This window comes from Myxine glutinosa, chromosome 12 (genome assembly GCF_964187855.1).
Source record: "Myxine glutinosa chromosome 12, kmMyxGlut1.1, whole genome shotgun sequence".
Classification (NCBI taxonomy): Eukaryota; Metazoa; Chordata; class Myxini; order Myxiniformes; family Myxinidae; genus Myxine; species Myxine glutinosa.
The window spans coordinates 18,344,234-18,364,998 of NC_136272.1; the positions used below are offsets into that span (position 1 = coordinate 18,344,234).

General features: G+C 42.9%; 1 protein-coding gene and 1 long non-coding RNA gene across 2 annotated transcripts in view; one reads left to right on the top strand and one right to left on the bottom strand.

Moving 5' to 3' along the window:
- LOC137438154 (A disintegrin and metalloproteinase with thrombospondin motifs 9) overlaps window positions 1-20,765 on the bottom strand; it is a 247,825-nt gene that overhangs the window by 117,299 nt on the left and 109,761 nt on the right. Inside the window, exons 17-24 of the mRNA XM_078766532.1 lie at window positions 14,345-14,511; window positions 5,860-5,989; window positions 4,445-4,571; window positions 2,055-2,268; window positions 1,584-1,748; window positions 1,051-1,158; window positions 626-718; window positions 165-332 (exon numbers count right to left, since the gene is read on the bottom strand). Coding sequence (XP_078622658.1) covers window positions 165-332; window positions 626-718; window positions 1,051-1,158; window positions 1,584-1,748; window positions 2,055-2,268; window positions 4,445-4,571; window positions 5,860-5,989; window positions 14,345-14,511 — 1,172 coding nt within the window. The remainder of the gene's footprint in view (window positions 1-164; window positions 333-625; window positions 719-1,050; window positions 1,159-1,583; window positions 1,749-2,054; window positions 2,269-4,444; window positions 4,572-5,859; window positions 5,990-14,344; window positions 14,512-20,765) is intronic.
- LOC137438156 (uncharacterized) lies at window positions 4,418-6,713 on the top strand. Its single transcript, XR_010986664.2, has 2 exons — window positions 4,418-4,493; window positions 5,907-6,713. It is a non-coding gene; the product is annotated as an uncharacterized LOC137438156 (long non-coding RNA).

Sequence of the window (20,765 nt, forward strand, 5' to 3'; positions counted from 1 at the left end):
TAGTAGCACCATAATGACATTTCCATGTTGAAAACAACCTGAAAGTATTACGTGATGTAATGGTTTACACTTGTTATGTCATGCTGATGTAAACTATTTCGGTTCATGCTTGATGGTAAATCAATGAGGCCTCAATATCCAGAAAGCGTAAGAGTGTTCATTACCTGACCCCAATCCCCTGTACTCCACTGAATGCAAGAGTCAATGATGCAAGATTCATGGTCCACAGGCCACAACAGCTGCAAGCAGGCTGATTGATCAACCTCGGCTCCTTGCTCATTGCGACACACCACCTGACGCTCCCGCACGCCTTCACCACAGCTCTGTGAACACTATCCGATCGGCACAAAAGCAAGTCATCACCCTCCTATCTTTAGCTGGTACTGCAGTTTCAGCAAAGTTGGTAAGGCCCACCAGAATGTACTGCACCATTTAAATCTTTTAAATGGAAAGAATGGGTTAAGTATCCCAAAAGAGGATATATCATAGGAGATAGAGGAGACACTGTGGTGTAAAGACATCAGCTGATGAGCTGCCATTTGGCGGAAAGCAGCAACGGACATCGTGTATGTGAAAGGCTTTGAATGGTGTAGTGGAACAGTCGGGAGTGATTCCAAATACTTACCGGCATCCAAGGACCGTATGTCCATCGAAATGAGGTCGATAGCAGGTGAAATCTTTCTTCTTCTGTCAAAGGACAATCTTCCTCTTCACATTCCTGTGTGTACATCATAGAAAATAACTCCCTAGTCTTAATGTCAGGAAGGAATACTCCCCGAATGAATAAATCTGCTTCCATAGCAATGGAAAGCAAAAGTCACAATTTTCTGCTTTTTCTCAGGGATTAAGGATTTCTATACTTTTAACCATGTGTAAGCATGCACAGCTGCTTAGCTCGGAAGCACAATGCTTACCGCTGGCAGGAATAACCGCATAAGAAATGATGCGAGTGGCCTTTTCTTGCTGCCCGTGTTGACAAATAGGTGTGAAAAGTACAACAACATCATCACGCGCTAATGGTCTCTCTCCACGGTGCTAACAAGGACTGACCTTGCTCTCGGAAGGTTTACCAGTTGCATCGCATTCCTCCATCTCACTGTCTTTGGCTTGGCACCACACAACACGCTGCCGTTGGCCGGTACCACACGTTACAGAGCACTGTGTGTGGCCAGCAGATTATTTTTGACAAAATAGTGTATCAATGTCATGTTCATCATAGTGCAAAACTACACACACATACACACACCACACACACATATACTATATATATATATATGTATATATATATATATATATATATATATTTTTATATATATATATATATATATATATATATATATATATATATATATTTATATATATATATATATATATATATATATATATATATATATATATATATATATATATACTGTATATATATACTGTATATATATATATATATATATATGCTTTTTTTTTTACAGTATATAATGTATATATATATATATATATATATATTTATATATATATATTCTTATGCATATACAGTACATTTTTGAGAATATAGTGTGCAAGTTGATGAATTGTGACACTCAACCCACCGGGCCCCAAGATCCTGTTTGCCAGTCAGGGCACGGCCGTCCTGAACAGGACTCGGACTCTATCGGGCGACCTTGGTTCGAGCATTCCTCCAGATCTGCATCATGCCCTTGGTGAACGCACTCCACATGCCTCATGCGCAGGCCTTGGCCACAGCTCACTGAGCACTGGGGTGATGGACAGGCAGAGTGCTCACATTCAAACAACTTGGACGACATTCAGATGGTAAAACATATGAAAAGGAAGATGATAAATGGCAAATAAGTTTTCCCATGGCAGAAGGCAGCAGTGCAATGAAAACAGAGGGTTCTAGTGGCAATAAATTAGTTCCTGGTGTCGGAAAGCAATGAAGAAAGAAAGAAAAACCCTCAAGAGTGTAGAGGGAAGCCTCTTAGAAGGGGTTCTTCTTTATAAATGCTTTGGTGTAAGTTTCGTATGTGAAGATCATAATGCTCTAGCATCTTCCATCGCACCTGTGACCAAGAAGAAACCTGCCAGGCAGCCGGTGGACACGCTTCAAAGCAGGGCTTGCGTATCGGTGGCTTGACCTTGTCTATGCAATGGTGGTCAGCCATCAGCTCAGGTTGCATGCCTTCACCGCCACCATACTGCATGCAGCGCACATCCAATGTCTGATGTCCAGCTCCACATTGTGTCGAGCATGCACTGTGTCCCGCAATGTACCAACTGCACGCACAAACATAATGCCAAGATTATATTAGTTCCGGTTACCCATCGACGCCCTTGTGTGCCGGAGCGCTGGCCAAATATTGCATTTATGTCGGAGTCATCGGGAGCAGTGCATGAGCAGTTTATCCGATGATACAAGACCAGCAAGAGGAATTTAAATTCCAATCAACGTTTGGTTTATTGATGGGATGCAGAGCGATGAGAAGAGGAAGTACAGGGTGTGGAAGGGAGGGGGAAGAGGTTTGGCATGAATCGATTAATTGATCTTGTGTCACCTGCTTAAAGCAGCCAGGGACCACTTTGTGTCAAACAGATCATTAGTGTTGTCTTCGTGTCTGAATCCCAATCAATAAGGTAGTGACATATACTAAAAATGTGTTTTTTCTCTTAGACACACATGCTCATGTCTTCTTGTGTAATCGATGCTGTAAGAGACATGTTTTCTGTCTGTTTGTCTGGATTTCTCAGAGATGGCCAAGCATATCTTCGTCAAACTTTCAGAGGTTCATCAGTGAATGTTCGGGAGTGTTTTAGCAGAAAACAAAATTGGTTTGAAAATTTTGAATTTTTTTTTTTTCATCGCTCGACAGTGCGTAAGCCTTTGGAGATGTGCGAAAGGTAATTTTAAAGGATCCCTGACCGCATTCCTTAGTGGGTGTCGGGAAGGTGTTTTGGCCCACACAAAAAGTCGGAAAAAACCCCAAAAATTTGATTTCTTCAAAATTCCAACAGGACAACAATCCTAACCCTAACCCTAACCCTAACCCTAACCCTAACCCTAACCCTAACCCTAACCCAAACAACCAGGATACCCATTTTAGTTATCAATACATTTGATAACTAATCTAGGAAAACAACAAGAAGATGAAGAAGACTCACAACCACAAGTTAATGTGCAACTGACATGGACAACGACCCCTAAACAAGCTACACACAGTGGAACTGAAAGGCAAGGTTTCGTCGATTGGAAAATAAACAGTCGTGTTGGAAAATAAACAAACTTTCCAAAAATAACTCTTTCACCAAGTTTGAAACGCACAATGAAATGCCCTCAAGGAGAACACAACCACAATTTTCTTTCTCATCCGAGCCCACCACGACTGTGGTCACTGCTCGGAGGACTTTGCCTGATCTCTTACCCTTTCATTAAGCTAGGCAAGGTTTCTGCTAGGCAATTTTGAATCTGGAGCTAGGCAAGGCTAGGCAAGGTTTCATTAAGCTAGGCAAAGAGTAAGGAGCGCAATGAAAAAAGGAAATTATTTTGCTGTCTTGCGGTAAATCAGACTGTCGACCGGAACGGTCCGACTCACTCAAGGAAGGAGATTTACTTAAGATGCTGTAGCAGGTCCCCGGTTGTTGAAAAACAAATAGCATTTAGTAAGACACAAGATGTGTAAACTACACATGTTCTAGACTTGCAGTTTATTGTGATTTCCTTGTTGTCTGGGTCTCCTGGTCTGTAGCAGACAGGCCTGTGTCGCTCCTCCCTTCCTCAACCTCCATCCCCTCAAAATATAGCATTTTCATCTTGTCCACAACATTAGACCAAGTCCACAACATTACACGAATCTGAAATGGTATCGAGATTAAGATGGTAAAAAACAAGGTGCTTTGAGCTTCATTGTAACAATGGATTACAGTGAGATACAGGAAGTTGGAGTTGTTACAACAGGAAGTTGTAAAAGAATGTGTAAAACAGGTGGTTGTGGTGTTGTGTGAAACACCTCGAAAAAGAAGAATCGTGATCGAAGCCGATAATTCCCGGTCATCTAAGCATTGGAATGAAGTCTGTACTTCATGTACCGAGCTCCAGATTCAAAATGTCTGACCATCTGGTGTGCATATCCCAGCATCAATTACCTTCCAAGACCAGACACAGAACCCCATTGGTTTGGCGAGGGGTAATGGCAGCAGTTAAACAAAAACGTCAACTGACTCTTTCGAGAAGGGGTTTGCGTAGTGTATCGGGTGAGGGAGGGGAGTGGGGGAGGGGCGGGGGGGGGGGATTCCACCATTTTGAGTATGTAATAAATGAATGGCCGATTACAATAAATAAACGGTTTTGCGAAATCAGCAAATACTGCAAGGTGAAAGGGCAGGGTGTATTTTTGAAAAGTTATCCGGGCATGGCGGTTACCATGTGTGCTGCTGGCGAGCATTCCCCGAGTGTTACCTTAACTCACACTCTGTGTGGCACGGTGCGGTGATGGCTCCGAGCTTTGGTGAGTGCAAACAGCGATGGTCTGGGAAGGGGCGACGGTCACTCTCTCTGATGCAAACTGAACGTCGAGCATGTTCACCTGCACAACGATAAGACACCGCCATGGCCGAGAGTAACGACATCAATTCGTACACAATGCATTGATATAAAAATGGCGTCCCACTGCACTGGTACTGTTGAAAATTAAGTTTAGTCATAAAGATGATGATAACGATGATAACTATCAAGAGAACGTGATTAATCATCTTCATCTTACTCATCTATCTATAATTCCAGTAATCTCTGTGTGTATGTATGTATGTATGTATGTATGTATGTATGTATGTATGTATGTTTGTCTGTGACCGCTGTTTCTCGACAACCACGGGTCCGATATACTTTAAACTTGCCAGGTATATTGCTGGGGACCCGAGGATGTGCCTTTTCAAGGTTTCATATTAATCGGACAAGTAGTTACCGAGCTATGTCCAAAAAACGATTCAACCAATCAGAGAGCAGCGAGTTATCACGTGTGCCGAACGTGGCGAACAGACTCTGCCTCGGACGGCACATTTGAGAGCGTATTCATTTATTTCACGTTGGCAAACTATGTTGGCGTTAAACTATGTTTTAAAACTAATTAAAACTAATTTGCGATTCTTTCGCTTTCCTGCGCGTTTGTGCACGCTATGGCGATTTCTTTACCAAACTCCGCAAGCCGTTCGCTTTGGACCAAACCATTTCATGTAAATAGAGGGGGGGGATTGTCACCGTACTCGCAAGCCGTTCGCTTTGGACCAAACCATTTCATGTAAATAGAGGGGGGGGATATAATTTTAGATATAGATATAGTACGGGCATGCCCTAGTAGAACGAATCAGGTGCATCAATAATAAATAATCTAACTATACGTCGCGCGCTGCTCTGGTTGGTCGAGTGAGTTGGAAACTTTGCGGAGCATTCCAAGAGAAATGCGCCTGTAAACCAGGCACGCAGCAGCCGCAATTGACAATATGTGAGCAGAGATAACCTTTGACCTGAACATGCTTCGAACGATAGGGTCAGTGACCAAAAGAGTGTACAAGATTTGTACCCATTAGACTGTGTTCGGAGAGCTTACCTTTCGATCGGTTCTCTCGCTAAATAAATGATAACATGACTCGGAGTATCGAGTGAGGTTTTCGAACAATAACCCTTTCAAATTCCTTTTCATGAGAAAAGAAAAGGTACAAAATCTTCCACTTAGCCCACATGTGGCATTTTACAGAATAATATCAAATTGGCTGCACACCGTCGAAAAGTTGTGAAAATAGTGTTAACAAGAAAGGTAAATCCCATTGACGCTATGTTTTTTGATTGTTTTTTAAAGATGGTTCCACATATCTGACCTTGGCAAACCTTGTTGCACTCTCCCCATGGCCCAATCGCTTCCCAGATGAACGACAAGTCCTCGGCCTGCATGGGCACATTGAACGAATACTGCACCTGCGGGTCGTGCAGCTGTCCCACAGAAAGCACCTGCAAGCAGGGTGACAAGATAGGTCACTGAAAGCAAGGTGTCCTGGACAGGTTACCTGGATCTCGGTTTGTTCTACAACTGTGCGTTTGACCAGGATTCAATGGTGAAATTGGTCTGCTGGTTGCATCTCTATTGAGATGCTGCTGTGCCACTGATGCAGCTTGGGTTTTATCATTTGTGGAATCATGTCCGACAATAGGAGGTGCACAAATAGAGTGATGACCGCATTTTGGAGCATATATCATCCTGCTATGGTGGTTGGCTGTTTTGGGACTACTTTTGTATAAATAGACCTCTTGGCCGGTATGATGGCCAAACTTAAATTTTTTTTTTTTTTATGATTTGAGAGTATTATGCTGCCTGCAGGAGATAACTCACAAAGCAATGTGCAAAGCACACACAATTTTTAAAATTTATAAATAATGGTTGTTGGTGTTGTTGTTGTTGACAAATGGACTGGCATTCAATTCTGAATTCAACTCGCTGGTTGCGTCATTACTGAGAAGCAAATGTACCACTAAGGCCCCTGCGCATCCAGCCAGGAATTTGGAATGTGGCAATAACTTGCATTGACTTCGAGAAACATATCAAATCGGTAATAAGTGCAAATGAAAAAAAATTAAAAACCTGTGTGATGGAAATTCATCAAAAGAAGAATTGCCGGAAGTTCATTGTGAAAGACTGTTATTGTCATAATCTTGTAAATAAAAGTCATTTTCTTTGTATCTGTCTGTCTGTGTGTGTGAAATACCAATTACGCCCATAACACTGGCCCAATTTCCCCCAAAGTTGACATCTAGACCAAATTGGACTTTCTGGTGAACATGGGCTACTTGGTTTTAGGCTCCCAAGTTTTAGGTACAGATTTTACGCCCTTGCCAATTACGTCCATATCACTGGCCCAATTACCCCCAAAGTTGACATCTAGACCAAATTTGACTTTCTGGTGAACATGGGCTACTTGATTTTAGGCTCCCAAGTTTTAGGTCCAGATTTTACGCCCTTGCCAATTACGCCCATATTACTGGCCCAATTTCCCCCAAAGTTGACATCTAGACCAAATTTGACTTTCTGGTGAACATGGGCTACTTGGTTTTAGGCTCCCAAGTTTTAGGTCCAGATTTTACGCCCTTGCCAATTACGCCCATATCACTGGCCCAATTACCCCCAAAGTTGACATCTAGACCAAATTGGACTTTCTGGTGAACATGGGCTACTTGGTTTTAGGCTCCCAAGTTTTAGGTCCAGATTTTACGCCCTTGCCAATTACGCCCATATCACTGGCCCAATTACCCCCAAAGTTGACATCTAGACCAAATTGGACTTTCTGGTGAACATGGGCTACTTGGTTTTAGGCTCCCAAGTTTTAGGTACAGATTTTACGCCCTTGCCAATTACGTCCATATCACTGGCCCAATTACCCCCAAAGTTGACATCTAGACCAAATTTGACTTTCTGGTGAACATGGGCTACTTGGTTTTAGGCTCCCAAGTTTTAGGTCCAGATTTTACGCCCTTGCCAATTACGCCCATATCACTGGCCCAATTACCCCCAAAGTTGACATCTAGACCAAATTTGACTTTCTCGTGAACATGGGCTACTTGGTTTTAGGCTCCCAAGTTTTAGGTCCAGATTTTACGCCCTTGCCAATTACGCCCATATCACTGGCCCAATTACCCCCAAAGTTGACATCTAGACCAAATTGGACTTTCTGGTGAACATGGGCTACTTGGTTTTAGGCTCCCAAGTTTTAGGTCCAGATTTTATGCCCTTGCCAATTACGCCCATATTACTGGCCCAATTACCCCCAAAGTTGACATCTAGACCAAATTTGACTTTCTGGTGAACATGGGCTACTTGGTTTTAGGCTCCCAAGTTTTAGGTCCAGATTTTATGCCCTTGCCAATTACGCCCATATCACTGGCCCAATTACCCCCAAAGTTGACATCTAGACCAAATTGGACTTTCTGGTGAACATGGGCTACTTGGTTTTAGGCTCCCAAGTTTTAGGTCCAGATTTTACGCCCTTGCCAATTACGCCCATATTACTGGCCCAATTACCCCCAAAGTTGACATCTCGACCAAATTTGACTTTCTGGTGAACATGGGCTACTTGGTTTTAGGCTCCCAAGTTTTAGGTCCAGATTTTACGCCCTTGCCAATTACGCCCATATCACTGGCCCAATTACCCCCAAAGTTGACATCTAGACCAAATTGGACTTTCTGGTGAACATGGGCTACTTGGTTTTAGGCTCCCAAGTTTTAGGTCCAGATTTTATGCCCTTGCCAATTACGCCCATAACACTGGCCCAATTACCCCCAAAGTTGACATCTAGACCAAATTGGACTTTCTGGTGAACATGGGCTACTTGGTTTTAGGCTCCCAAGTTTTAGGTCCAGATTTTATGCCCTTGCCAATTACGCCCAAAACACTGGCCCAATTACCCCCAAAGTTGACATCTAGACCAAATTGGACTTTCTGGTGAACATGGGCTACTTGGTTTTAGGCTCCCAAGTTTTAGGTCCAGATTTTACGCCCTTGCCAATTACGCCCATATCACTGGCCCAATTACCCCCAAAGTTGACATCTAGACCAAATTGGACTTTCTGGTGAACATGGGCTACTTGGTTTTAGGCTCCCAAGTTTTAGGTCCAGATTTTACGCCCTTGCCAATTACGCCCATATCACTGGCCCAATTACCCCCAAAGTTGACATCTAGACCAAATTTGACTTTCTGGTGAACATGGGCTACTTGGTTTTAGGCTCCCAAGTTTTAGGTACAGATTTTACGCCCTTGCCAATTACGTCCATATCACTGGCCCAATTACCCCCAAAGTTGACATCTAGACCAAATTTGACTTTCTGGTGAACATGGGCTACTTGGTTTTAGGCTCCCAAGTTTTAGGTCCAGATTTTACGCCCTTGCCAATTACGCCCATATCACTGGCCCAATTACCCCCAAAGTTGACATCTAGACCAAATTTGACTTTCTGGTGAACATGGGCTACTTGGTTTTAGGCTCCCAAGTTTTAGGTCCAGATTTTACGCCCTTGCCAATTACGCCCATATCACTGGCCCAATTACCCCCAAAGTTGACATCTAGACCAAATTGGACTTTCTGGTGAACATGGGCTACTTGGTTTTAGGCTCCCAAGTTTTAGGTCCAGATTTTATGCCCTTGCCAATTACGCCCATATTACTGGCCCAATTACCCCCAAAGTTGACATCTAGACCAAATTTGACTTTCTGGTGAACATGGGCTACTTGGTTTTAGGCTCCCAAGTTTTAGGTCCAGATTTTATGCCCTTGCCAATTACGCCCATATCACTGGCCCAATTACCCCCAAAGTTGACATCTAGACCAAATTGGACTTTCTGGTGAACATTGGCTACTTGGTTTTAGGCTCCCAAGTTTTAGGTCCAGATTTTACGCCCTTGCCAATTACGCCCATATTACTGGCCCAATTACCCCCAAAGTTGACATCTCGACCAAATTTGACTTTCTGGTGAACATGGGCTACTTGGTTTTAGGCTCCCAAGTTTTAGGTCCAGATTTTACGCCCTTGCCAATTACGCCCATATCACTGGCCCAATTACCCCCAAAGTTGACATCTAGACCAAATTGGACTTTCTGGTGAACATGGGCTACTTGGTTTTAGGCTCCCAAGTTTTAGGTCCAGATTTTATGCCCTTGCCAATTACGCCCATAACACTGGCCCAATTACCCCCAAAGTTGACATCTAGACCAAATTGGACTTTCTGGTGAACATGGGCTACTTGGTTTTAGGCTCCCAAGTTTTAGGTCCAGATTTTATGCCCTTGCCAATTACGCCCATAACACTGGCCCAATTACCCCCAAAGTTGACATCTAGACCAAATTGGACTTTCTGGTGAACATGGGCTACTTGGTTTTAGGCTCCCAAGTTTTAGGTACAGATTTTACGCCCTTGCCAATTACGTCCATATCACTGGCCCAATTACCCCCAAAGTTGACATCTAGACCAAATTTGACTTTCTGGTGAACATGGGCTACTTGGTTTTAGGCTCCCAAGTTTTAGGTCCAGATTTTATGCCCTTGCCAATCACGTCCATATCACTGGCCCAATTACCCCCAAAGTTGACATCTAGACCAAATTTGACTTTCTGGTGAACATGGGCTACTTGGTTTTAGGCTCCCAAGTTTTAGGTCCAGATTTTACGCCCTTGCCAATTACGCCCATATAACTGGCCCAATTACCCCCAAAGTTGACATCTAGACCAAATTGGACTTTCTGGTGAACATGGGCTACTTGGTTTTAGGCTCCCAAGTTTTAGGTCCAGATTTTACGCCCTTGCCAATTACGCCCATATCACTGGCCCAATTACCCCCAAAGTTGACATCTAGACCAAATTTGACTTTCTGGTGAACATGGGCTACTTGGTTTTAGGCTCCCAAGTTTTAGGTACAGATTTTACGCCCTTGCCAATTACGTCCATATCACTGGCCCAATTACCCCCAAAGTTGACATCTAGACCAAATTTGACTTTCTGGTGAACATGGGCTACTTGGTTTTAGGCTCCCAAGTTTTAGGTCCAGATTTTACGCCCTTGCCAATTACGCCCATATCACTGGCCCAATTACCCCCAAAGTTGACATCTAGACCAAATTTGACTTTCTGGTGAACATGGGCTACTTGGTTTTAGGCTCCCAAGTTTTAGGTCCAGATTTTACGCCCTTGCCAATTACGCCCATATCACTGGCCCAATTACCCCCAAAGTTGACATCTAGACCAAATTGGACTTTCTGGTGAACATGGGCTACTTGGTTTTAGGCTCCCAAGTTTTAGGTCCAGATTTTATGCCCTTGCCAATTACGCCCATATTACTGGCCCAATTACCCCCAAAGTTGACATCTAGACCAAATTTGACTTTCTGGTGAACATGGGCTACTTGGTTTTAGGCTCCCAAGTTTTAGGTCCAGATTTTATGCCCTTGCCAATTACGCCCATATCACTGGCCCAATTACCCCCAAAGTTGACATCTAGACCAAATTGGACTTTCTGGTGAACATGGGCTACTTGGTTTTAGGCTCCCAAGTTTTAGGTCCAGATTTTACGCCCTTGCCAATTACGCCCATATTACTGGCCCAATTACCCCCAAAGTTGACATCTCGACCAAATTTGACTTTCTGGTGAACATGGGCTACTTGGTTTTAGGCTCCCAAGTTTTAGGTCCAGATTTTACGCCCTTGCCAATTACGCCCATATCACTGGCCCAATTACCCCCAAAGTTGACATCTAGACCAAATTGGACTTTCTGGTGAACATGGGCTACTTGGTTTTAGGCTCCCAAGTTTTAGGTCCAGATTTTATGCCCTTGCCAATTACGCCCATAACACTGGCCCAATTACCCCCAAAGTTGACATCTAGACCAAATTGGACTTTCTGGTGAACATGGGCTACTTGGTTTTAGGCTCCCAAGTTTTAGGTCCAGATTTTATGCCCTTGCCAATTACGCCCATAACACTGGCCCAATTACCCCCAAAGTTGACATCTAGACCAAATTGGACTTTCTGGTGAACATGGGCTACTTGGTTTTAGGCTCCCAAGTTTTAGGTCCAGATTTTATGCCCTTGCCAATTACGCCCATATCACTGGCCCAATTACCCCCAAAGTTGACATCTAGACCAAATTGGACTTTCTGGTGAACATGGGCTACTTGGTTTTAGGCTCCCAAGTTTTAGGTCCAGATTTTACGCCCTTGCCAATTACGCCCATATCACTGGCCCAATTACCCCCAAAGTTGACATCTAGACCAAATTGGACTTTCTGGTGAACATGGGCTACTTGGTTTTAGGCTTCCAAGTTTTAGGTCCAGATTTTACGCCCTTGCCAATTACGCCCATATCACTGGCCCAATTACTCCCAAAGTTGACATCTAGATCAAATTGGACTTTCTGGTGAACATGGGCTACTTGGTTTTAGGCTCCCAAGCTTTAGGTACAGATTTTACGCCCTTGCCAATTACGCCCATATCACTGGCCCAATTACCCCCAAAGTTGACATCTAGACCAAATTGGACTTTCTGGTGAACATGGGCTACTTGGTTTTAGGCTCCCAAGTTTTAGGTCCAGATTTTATGCCCTTGCCAATTACGCCCATAACACTGGCCCAATTACCCCCAAAGTTGACATCTAGACCAAATTGGACTTTCTGGTGAACATGGGCTACTTGGTTTTAGGCTCCCAAGTTTTAGGTCCAGATTTTACGCCCTTGCCAATTACGCCCATAACACTGGCCCAATTACCCCCAAAGTTGACATCTAGACCAAATTGGACTTTCTGGTGAACATGGGCTACTTGGTTTTAGGCTCCCAAGTTTTAGGTCCAGATTTTCCGCCCTTGCCAATTACGCCCATATTACTGGCCCAATTGCCCCCAAAGTTGACATCTAGACCAAATTGGACTTTCTGGTGAACATGGGCTACTTGGTTTTAGGCCCCCAAGTGCGAACCTGTGCATGCGCAGAACTATCTCCTTAATCCTTTTACCAAGGTAACTCAAATGTTGTAAGATTAAAGCTCAAACATAACAATGACAATTGTGCATGCAGCTGGTCACGTTAGACAGGTGGCGGTTGTGTAAAGGTTGCTTTACGTAGGTGTTATGTGCAGGACAATTATTTGTAGTATTTCTGTCAAGGTGACCGTTAAGATATGTTTAATTGTATATACATACATCCTCCTTTACACTTCATGATTTTTACCCTGCACACGCGAAGCGAAAAGTGGGGGTTAAGCCAATGGTTTAATGTCCGTCTGTCTGTCTTATCAGTTTATGATGGTGGTTCGTATGCAGCCTGTGGCTGCTTGGCTGCATCATTTTCTGGGGGAGCGGCAGTGCTGCTCATGCAATGCCCCCCATTACCTCATTTCCTTTTCATTGTCAATTCTCAATTTTCCACCCAAGCAATGCCGAGTACCCCTGCTAGTACTATATATAACTTGAGAGTCTGTGCATGTGTTCGAGTTGTATGCACGACTAACACACTGGATGGAATGAGTTGAAAAGTGGTGGTCTTACTTGGTGTGTGCGTGGGAATATTCTATTAGGTTGGGATGGCTGCCTCCAACTTAGGTTTTTACTTCTATGTGAAAGTGGTGAATTATCACAAGACGTCGGTGAATTATCATACCTGCTAATGTACTTCTGCATCACTGGAAAGAATAACTTTAAAACCGAATGTTGTCACTAACTGCAAACTCCTGGAAATTGTACAACACAAAATAAAGTTGCCCCCCCCCCCAATCCCATTGTCGTTCCTGCGGAGGGAGAGGTTGTTGCTCGTGTTAGGGCCGCCGAGAGGAGTGGGGGGGGGGGGGGTGGGAGTGGGACAGGGGGTGACCTCCCCGGGGCCTGGATCTAGTCGTAATAGGGGCGCAAAATTTTCCCTTCAAATTTTTTTGTTATACATATAATGATTGTTTGTGATGATGAAACATCGTATGCAGTTTTACTTTGTGTCTCCTTCCAAGTCACTCAGTGTGATTCCTTGGCATACTATTGCCATGGACAGTAAACACCCTCCCTTGTGAAATAAACTACTGTGGGAACAACTACATTATGATAATTGCGGTGATGACGTAATGACGTAAATGAACACAGGAATGTTGGCCAAACCCCATCCGGATGAAATGAGTAAATAAACGAATACGTTCATCTAAAGTCTATACCATAAGAGAGCAGTGTGTATATATATATATATATATATATATATATATATACGTATATATGTTTTGTGTGTGTGTATATGTATGTTTGTGTGTGTGAGTGTGTGTGTGTGTGTGTGTGTGTGTGTGTTTATAATATTAAATATATATTTATTTATTTATGTTTTGTGTGTGTGTATATGTATGTTTGTGTGTGTGAGTGTGTGTGTGTGTGTGTGTGTGTGTGTGTGTGTGTTTATAATATTAAATATATATTTTCCTTATTGGGTGTAGGTAGGGGAGTGTTTTAGGTACCTAAAAAAAAATTCTAAAAAAACAACAAATTGATTTACCTTAACCATGGCATGTGTTTCGTCTGACAAAAACACGGAAACCTCCTTAGCTATAGGTTGATTTAAATTTAAAAAAATTGAAGGGGGCCCGACACTTGGTATTGCCCGGGGCCCATTCTGGCTCTTGGCCGCCCTGGCTAGTATAATGAATTAGGTATTGTTCTTATTGCAGGAAACTATAAACTTTAGCTTTGGAAGGACTTTCAGAATTGTAGGCCTGAGAAGTAAGTTTTGCAGTGCTGGATATCATTCAGAAATTCACAGGGTACGGTATTCAGCAGTTGTCAATGGCATATCCTTCCCAGTGTGAATTACCTGAACCATGATCTCCTCTTTCAGTTGTGCTGTGCTGTTGATGCGTTCCATGGCGGTGTCTGAGCCACTGTACTCCAGAAGAGCCCCGCGCACGCTCACCTCACGCTTGAACATGCTCACCACAAAGTTACCGTTCAGTAAAAACGCACCACTGCTGTTGGACAAAGCTGAGCAGGGCAGAAAAGATACGTTTCCAATTAATGATAAGCAATATATACAAAAGTTCAAAAAACAAAACTTTTAATTGTTTATCATACAACTTTATATATATATATATATATATATATATATATTATATATATATATATATATATATATATATATATATATATATATATATATATATATGTAGGGTGGATAATTCTAAAGGGTAAACATGCTGTACCTGCATAGAAAAATGTGAAATAGCATTAAATCATAATCATACAATTACTCGTCATATAACACTGGTGCTTTCACATTGCGGGAATGTCAGTGGCCTGTGTGTGTTTTAACCACCTCCCCTCCAGCCTAGCTCCCTCTGCTCTGTGACCCTACCCGACTCCTCCGCGACGCATGCCTTCATCCAATAACCTCATCAAGGACACGTTTAGAAAATCCAGGTTTTCTGCACACCTCCACTGTTTTGTTTATCTTCTCCCCATTTATGAAACTATCTAGAAAATATGGTAAATTTGTGCTTTTACCTCCGAATCCATCCACAACTTTTTGAAATATCATGCTGTATATCGTTTTTGGCCCTATCTCTCAATGGTGAAGAATCACTTAGAGAGAATAAAAAAATTATTGTATCCGGATCTTCACCAAAATCTAATCGATTACTTCTTGTGACACCGAACCTGCCCACCAAGTTTCGTCCGAATCCACCCACAACTTTTTGAGATATCCTGTTCACAGACAAACCGACAGACAGAGACAAACTGGGGTGAAAACACAACCTCGGTCCACCGTCGGTGTTTGTTCTACGTGTTTGAGACGTAACCGGACAATATTGCAATATAGCGCAAAAGCTACATTCCATGAACACACCGCTCTTCTGCAATCACCTTAATACTGTATATTTCATATTTAACATTTAAATAAACCATCATTTAAAATGTAGTTATTTCCAAGGGACAATGCATCTTATCTATAATTACCGTTTTTTTAAACCTTCACCTGGATTATGCTATTCCAATTGTTTTCCATGCAGGATCTAATATGCTTATGGAGGAACCTGTAGCGACCGTAGGTAACAAGTCGGGCAAGGCCATGATAATACAAACAGTATATTATATATTTGAAGCTGGGAATCTGTCATGAGCTCAGTGCTCAGGTAGGAATGACATACACGCCAATCTGCAGAGGGCACAGAATGGTGAGAAACAGATCCCACATGTATTCGTGAAACCATCTTGTTTGATGCTCTACCAACTTTTATTTATCAATCGTAACATAACTAATCCCTTGCATGCAGCTCAGTTTATACATGCGGTGTAAACAGCCAAACGCATGCTGTTGTTCCGTTCCTCTTCTTCCTTCAAAGCAAATATGGTGTTCATGTCTCGCTCGCCGCGTTCACACCCACGGGAAAGCCCTTACGCCATCTTTGACAATGTTTTCTCATAATTTGTAGGAAGACATAGCTCACACAGACTCGGTGATCATCTCCTTTCAGTCGGGTGTGGCTAAGACCTTCAGGAGCACTGTTGCACGATGTCCACATTTGTAGATGGATGAGCACGTGCTGACTGAAAGCTTCATTTTCACATCATAGTGATTTTGTAATGCTGATGTAAATATTTTCATTTCTCCTATTTCAGTCATGTGGACTGTCCTTGTAATGGTTTGTGTGGCTATGACCAAAGCAGAAATGTTTATGGTGCAATAAAACTGTCATTGGACATGGTTTACACGTACTGAAAGGCCTGTAGAGTAATGACATGCTCGAGAGCTCACATAAAATGTGTTTCACGAGAGCATAGAGTTCCTTTTGTATTAAGCTGTATGAGGGCCGTTTCAAAAGCTGGACAAACAAGGCAGTCTCACAATAGTCCAAATCACAACAAATATTTTAATGGGGTATGTTTATATATATATACACAGTCATGTGAAAAAGTAAGTACACCCCATGTAAAGTTTTGACTTTTTCAACATATTTCAACATACGTACAGCTATTTGATCTTCATTTCAACAATATTTACAGATAAAGGTGCTATTGTGGCGGTTATCTTATGTGCAGGTAACCGCATGTGGCGGTTACCTTATGTGCAGGTAACCATTACCTTATTTGGGCATAATACACGCGCACGGGCCTGTTGGACTTTTGGTTGTGTGGACGTGACGCACGCGCGGTTGCCGGAGCCACGCCCTCCGAAGAGGGCTTTTGGCGTTATATAAGCGTGCCAACTTCCGTTCGCTTTTAGTGTGTGCTGGATCTTGCTGTTTGAATAAACCAACTTCGAACCCTACGAATGGCCTCGTTCTCTCGCCTTCCGCGACTCCTAAACTGGTGACCCCGACGTGATCTGAACACGCAACCTTCGGAGGGCGTGGCTCCGGCAACCGCGCGTGCGTCACGTCCACACAACCAAAAGTCCGACAGGCCCGTGAGCGTGTATAATGCCCAAATAAGGTAATGGTTACCTGCACATAAGGTAACCGCCACATGCGGGTACCTACACATAAGGTAACCGCCACAATATAATATAACAAATATCATGAAACATTTACATTTTGTCGTCCATTGTATAATTTAAATAAACATAAATGCAAATTTCGCATGTGGAAAAAGTAAGTACACCCTTGGCTCTAATAGGTGGTATTGCCCCCTTTGGCAGAAACAACCTCAAGTAGGCGTTTCTTATAACTGCCTACCAGTCTCTGACATCGACTGGGAGAAATTTTTGCCCACTCCTCCATGCAGAATTCTTTCAGCTGTGCGATGTTTGACGGGTTTATTGCATGCACAGCTAGTTTCAAATCCCCCCCACAACATCTCGATGGGATTTAGATCCGGGCTTTGACTTGGCCATTCCAGAACCCTCCATTTCTTTCTTTTCAGCCATTCCTTGGTGGATTTACTGGTATGTTTAGGGTCATTGTCATGTTGCAAGGTCCACCCTCGGTTGAGCTTCAACTTTCCGACAGATGGCCTCACATTATCCTCGAGCACCCTCTGGTACAATGAAGAATTAATAGTGGATTCTATGATGGTGAGCTGCCCAGGCCCTGATGCAGCAAAGCTGTCCCAAACCATAATATTTCCACCACCATGCTTTACAGTTGGTATCAGGTTCTTGTGGTCAAATGCTGTCTTTGGTTTTTGCCAAACATGTCTTCTGGTACTGTGGCCAAATAGCTCTACGATTGACTCCTCTGTCCAGAGCACATTGTTTCAGAAGTGCTGGTCTTTGCCTCGGTGTTCATAGGCAAACTTTAGTCTTGCCCTGATGTTCTTTCTGGACAGCAAATGTTTCCTCCTGGCACACCTCCCATGTAGATCAAATTTGTGCAGCCTCTTTCTAATGGTAGACTCGTGCACTTTGACATCAACAGTGGCAAGAGCTACCTGTAGGTCCCATGATGACATTCTGGGGTTCTTAGAGACTTCTTTCAACATCTTGCGGTCTGCTCTTGCTGGGGCGGTCTGGCCTGAACAAGTTGGCAGTTGTTTGGAATCTTCTCCACTTGTAGATGATCTTCCGGACAGTCGAATGATTGATTTCAAATTGTTTGGAGATCTTTTAAAATCCATTCCCAGACTCGTAGGCATCTATAACCTTCTTTTTGAAGGCCTCAGAGAGCTCTTTTGATCTAGGCATGGTGACGCCGCACACTTCAACAACAAAGAGCAAACCAAATTAAATGTCTGAGGTTTAAATAAGACAGGTTCCTCCAAGATCCTCTCTAACGATGTTCTAATCATTTGCACCTGAGCTGGTGCACCTGATTCTAATTTTAGGTATTTGAAGTAGTGATAAATGTCGGGGTGTTCTTACTTTTTCCACTTGCGAAATTTGCATTTATGTTTATTTAAATTATACAATGGACTACAAAATGTAAATGTTTCATGATATTTGTTATATTATATCACCTTTATCCATCAATATTGTTGAAATGAAGATCAAATAGCTGTATGTTGAAATATGTTGAAAAAGTCAAAACTTTACACGGGGTGTACTTAATTTTTCACGTGACTGTACATACACACACCGTATGTATGTATGTATGTATGTATGTATGTATGTATGTATGTATGTATATATATATATATATATGTATATATATACATATATATATAACGTATGATGTGCTTCCGTCACCAGTAAACTTGAGATTGTGGGGGTTGTTGCAGGAGGAGAGATGTTATTTGTGTGGAGGTGTGGGAACGGTGCAGCATTCACTGAGTGCATGTTCAGTCGCATTGGCAGCAGGACAATACAGGTGGCGAGATGATCAGGTGCTGGCGGTGGTGGTGCAGATGGTGCAACAAGAGGTGCTGAGGTCGAGAGAAAGAAGAGTGGAGAAGGAGACTGATGGGGGAGAGGTGTGGTTTGTCAAAGAGGGCCAAGTGGTTAGAGGTGGAAAGAAGAGGAGGTGGAAAGCAAGAGGGCTGTCAGATGCTTGTGATTGGCAGGTGGTGGCAGACCTAAAGCCACAATTGGTATTCCCAGAGGTGATCTGTGTGACAAGGTTGCGGCCTGACATTGTCATTTGGTCAGGTGCAACAAGACAGGTCATCTTAGGGGAATTGTCGGGACCTTGGGAAGAAAATATGGAGGAGGTGCACGAGAGGAAGAGAGGAAAGTACAGTGAGCTGGAGGCAGAGTGCCGGGAGAAGGGTTGGCGAGTTTCGTGACAGCCATTTGAGGTGGGGTACAGAGGGTATATTGGCAATTCCTTTTCTGCATTTCTTGCTCGGCTTGGAGTGTGTAGGACAGAAAGAAGGAGGATGTGTGAAAAGGTGGCCCAGGTTGCCTTGAAAGTCTCATTTTGGATATGGAGGAAGTTTATGGAGGCACGTCGAACGGTGTAAGTTGGTTTTTTTTTTTTTTTTTTTTTTTTTTGTTACTATTATTATTTCTTATTTTGTGTATATGAGTGAGTGGGTGAGGGTGTGTGTTTTTTGCATGAATTAATTTTTGCATGAGTGTGTTTTTGTATGTTGAGTGGTGTATGTTGTAAGGGTAGGTGGTTGGTTGGTTGGTGTTGTGTGTGTGTGTATGGGTGTATATGTGTGTGTATGAATGATCTGGTGTGTTTTGTTGGTGAGTGGTGAAGAGTATAAAGGTGGTTGTTTGAGTGTTCCACAGTGTTTGTTTGGTGCTGTGGATTCTGAATGCGGAGGTGTTGTTGTTGTAGTCTGCATTCGCACTGGCTGGGGGTGGGGGTATGTACGCATCCAGGTGGAGTTGCTGCATGTGGATGTGTATGTGCCCCTGCTGGCCCACCTTAGCTGACCGTATCGAGGTTGAAGGGCCGAAACGGGATGATGCTGAGGACCTCGACTGAGGACCCGGTCAGTGCGGCACACCTGTGACCAGGTGTGTTTTGAACTTATATATATATGTATATATATACACAAACACACACGATATTTATATATGTATATACGTATATATATATATATATATATATATATATATATATATATATATATATATATATATATATATATACAGGATGATCGAAAAGTAACTCCCTATTTTAAAATACTTATAATTTATTTCTTAACTATAATTTTTACAAGAAATGGATATAAGAAGAAAGCGTATAGCATAAAGTTTTATTTAAAATTCGATATGGGCACCAGAATTCGCCACCAGCTTCTCAAGCCGCCCAGGAACCGCGTCAACTGATTTCACCAGGAACTCTTGTGGGATGGAAGACATAACTTCTCGTATTCGCCCTTCAAGTTCTTCCAAAGTCGTTGGTTTGGTACAGTAGACTTGCTCTTTTACCCAACCCCAAAGAAAAAAGTCACGTGGTGTTAAGTCAGGGCTCCTGGCTGGCCACTCATACGGACCACGACGACCCATCCATCTCCCAGGGAAGTTGGCATTCAGCCATTCACGAACAACAACAGCAAAATGTGGAGGAGCGCCATCTTGCATGAAAATCAAATCTTCAACATTCTCCGAAGCACTGATAATTGGCCAGATTTCGTCTTGCAGCATGGTGAGGTACCTTTTGGCATTCATGGTATCGCGAAGAATGAAGGGACCTACAATCCTTTCCGAAGTCATTCCACACCACACCGTTACCTTGGGCCGATATTGCGTTTTTTCAGAAAAAACACGAGGATCTTCTCCTGCCCAGTAATAGCAGTTGTGACGGTTCACAAACCCACCGATGTGAAATACCGCTTCATCAGACCAGAGGATATTTTAAAAGAGATCAGACCAATCTTCATACCACGAGCTAGGCACACTCCTGCAG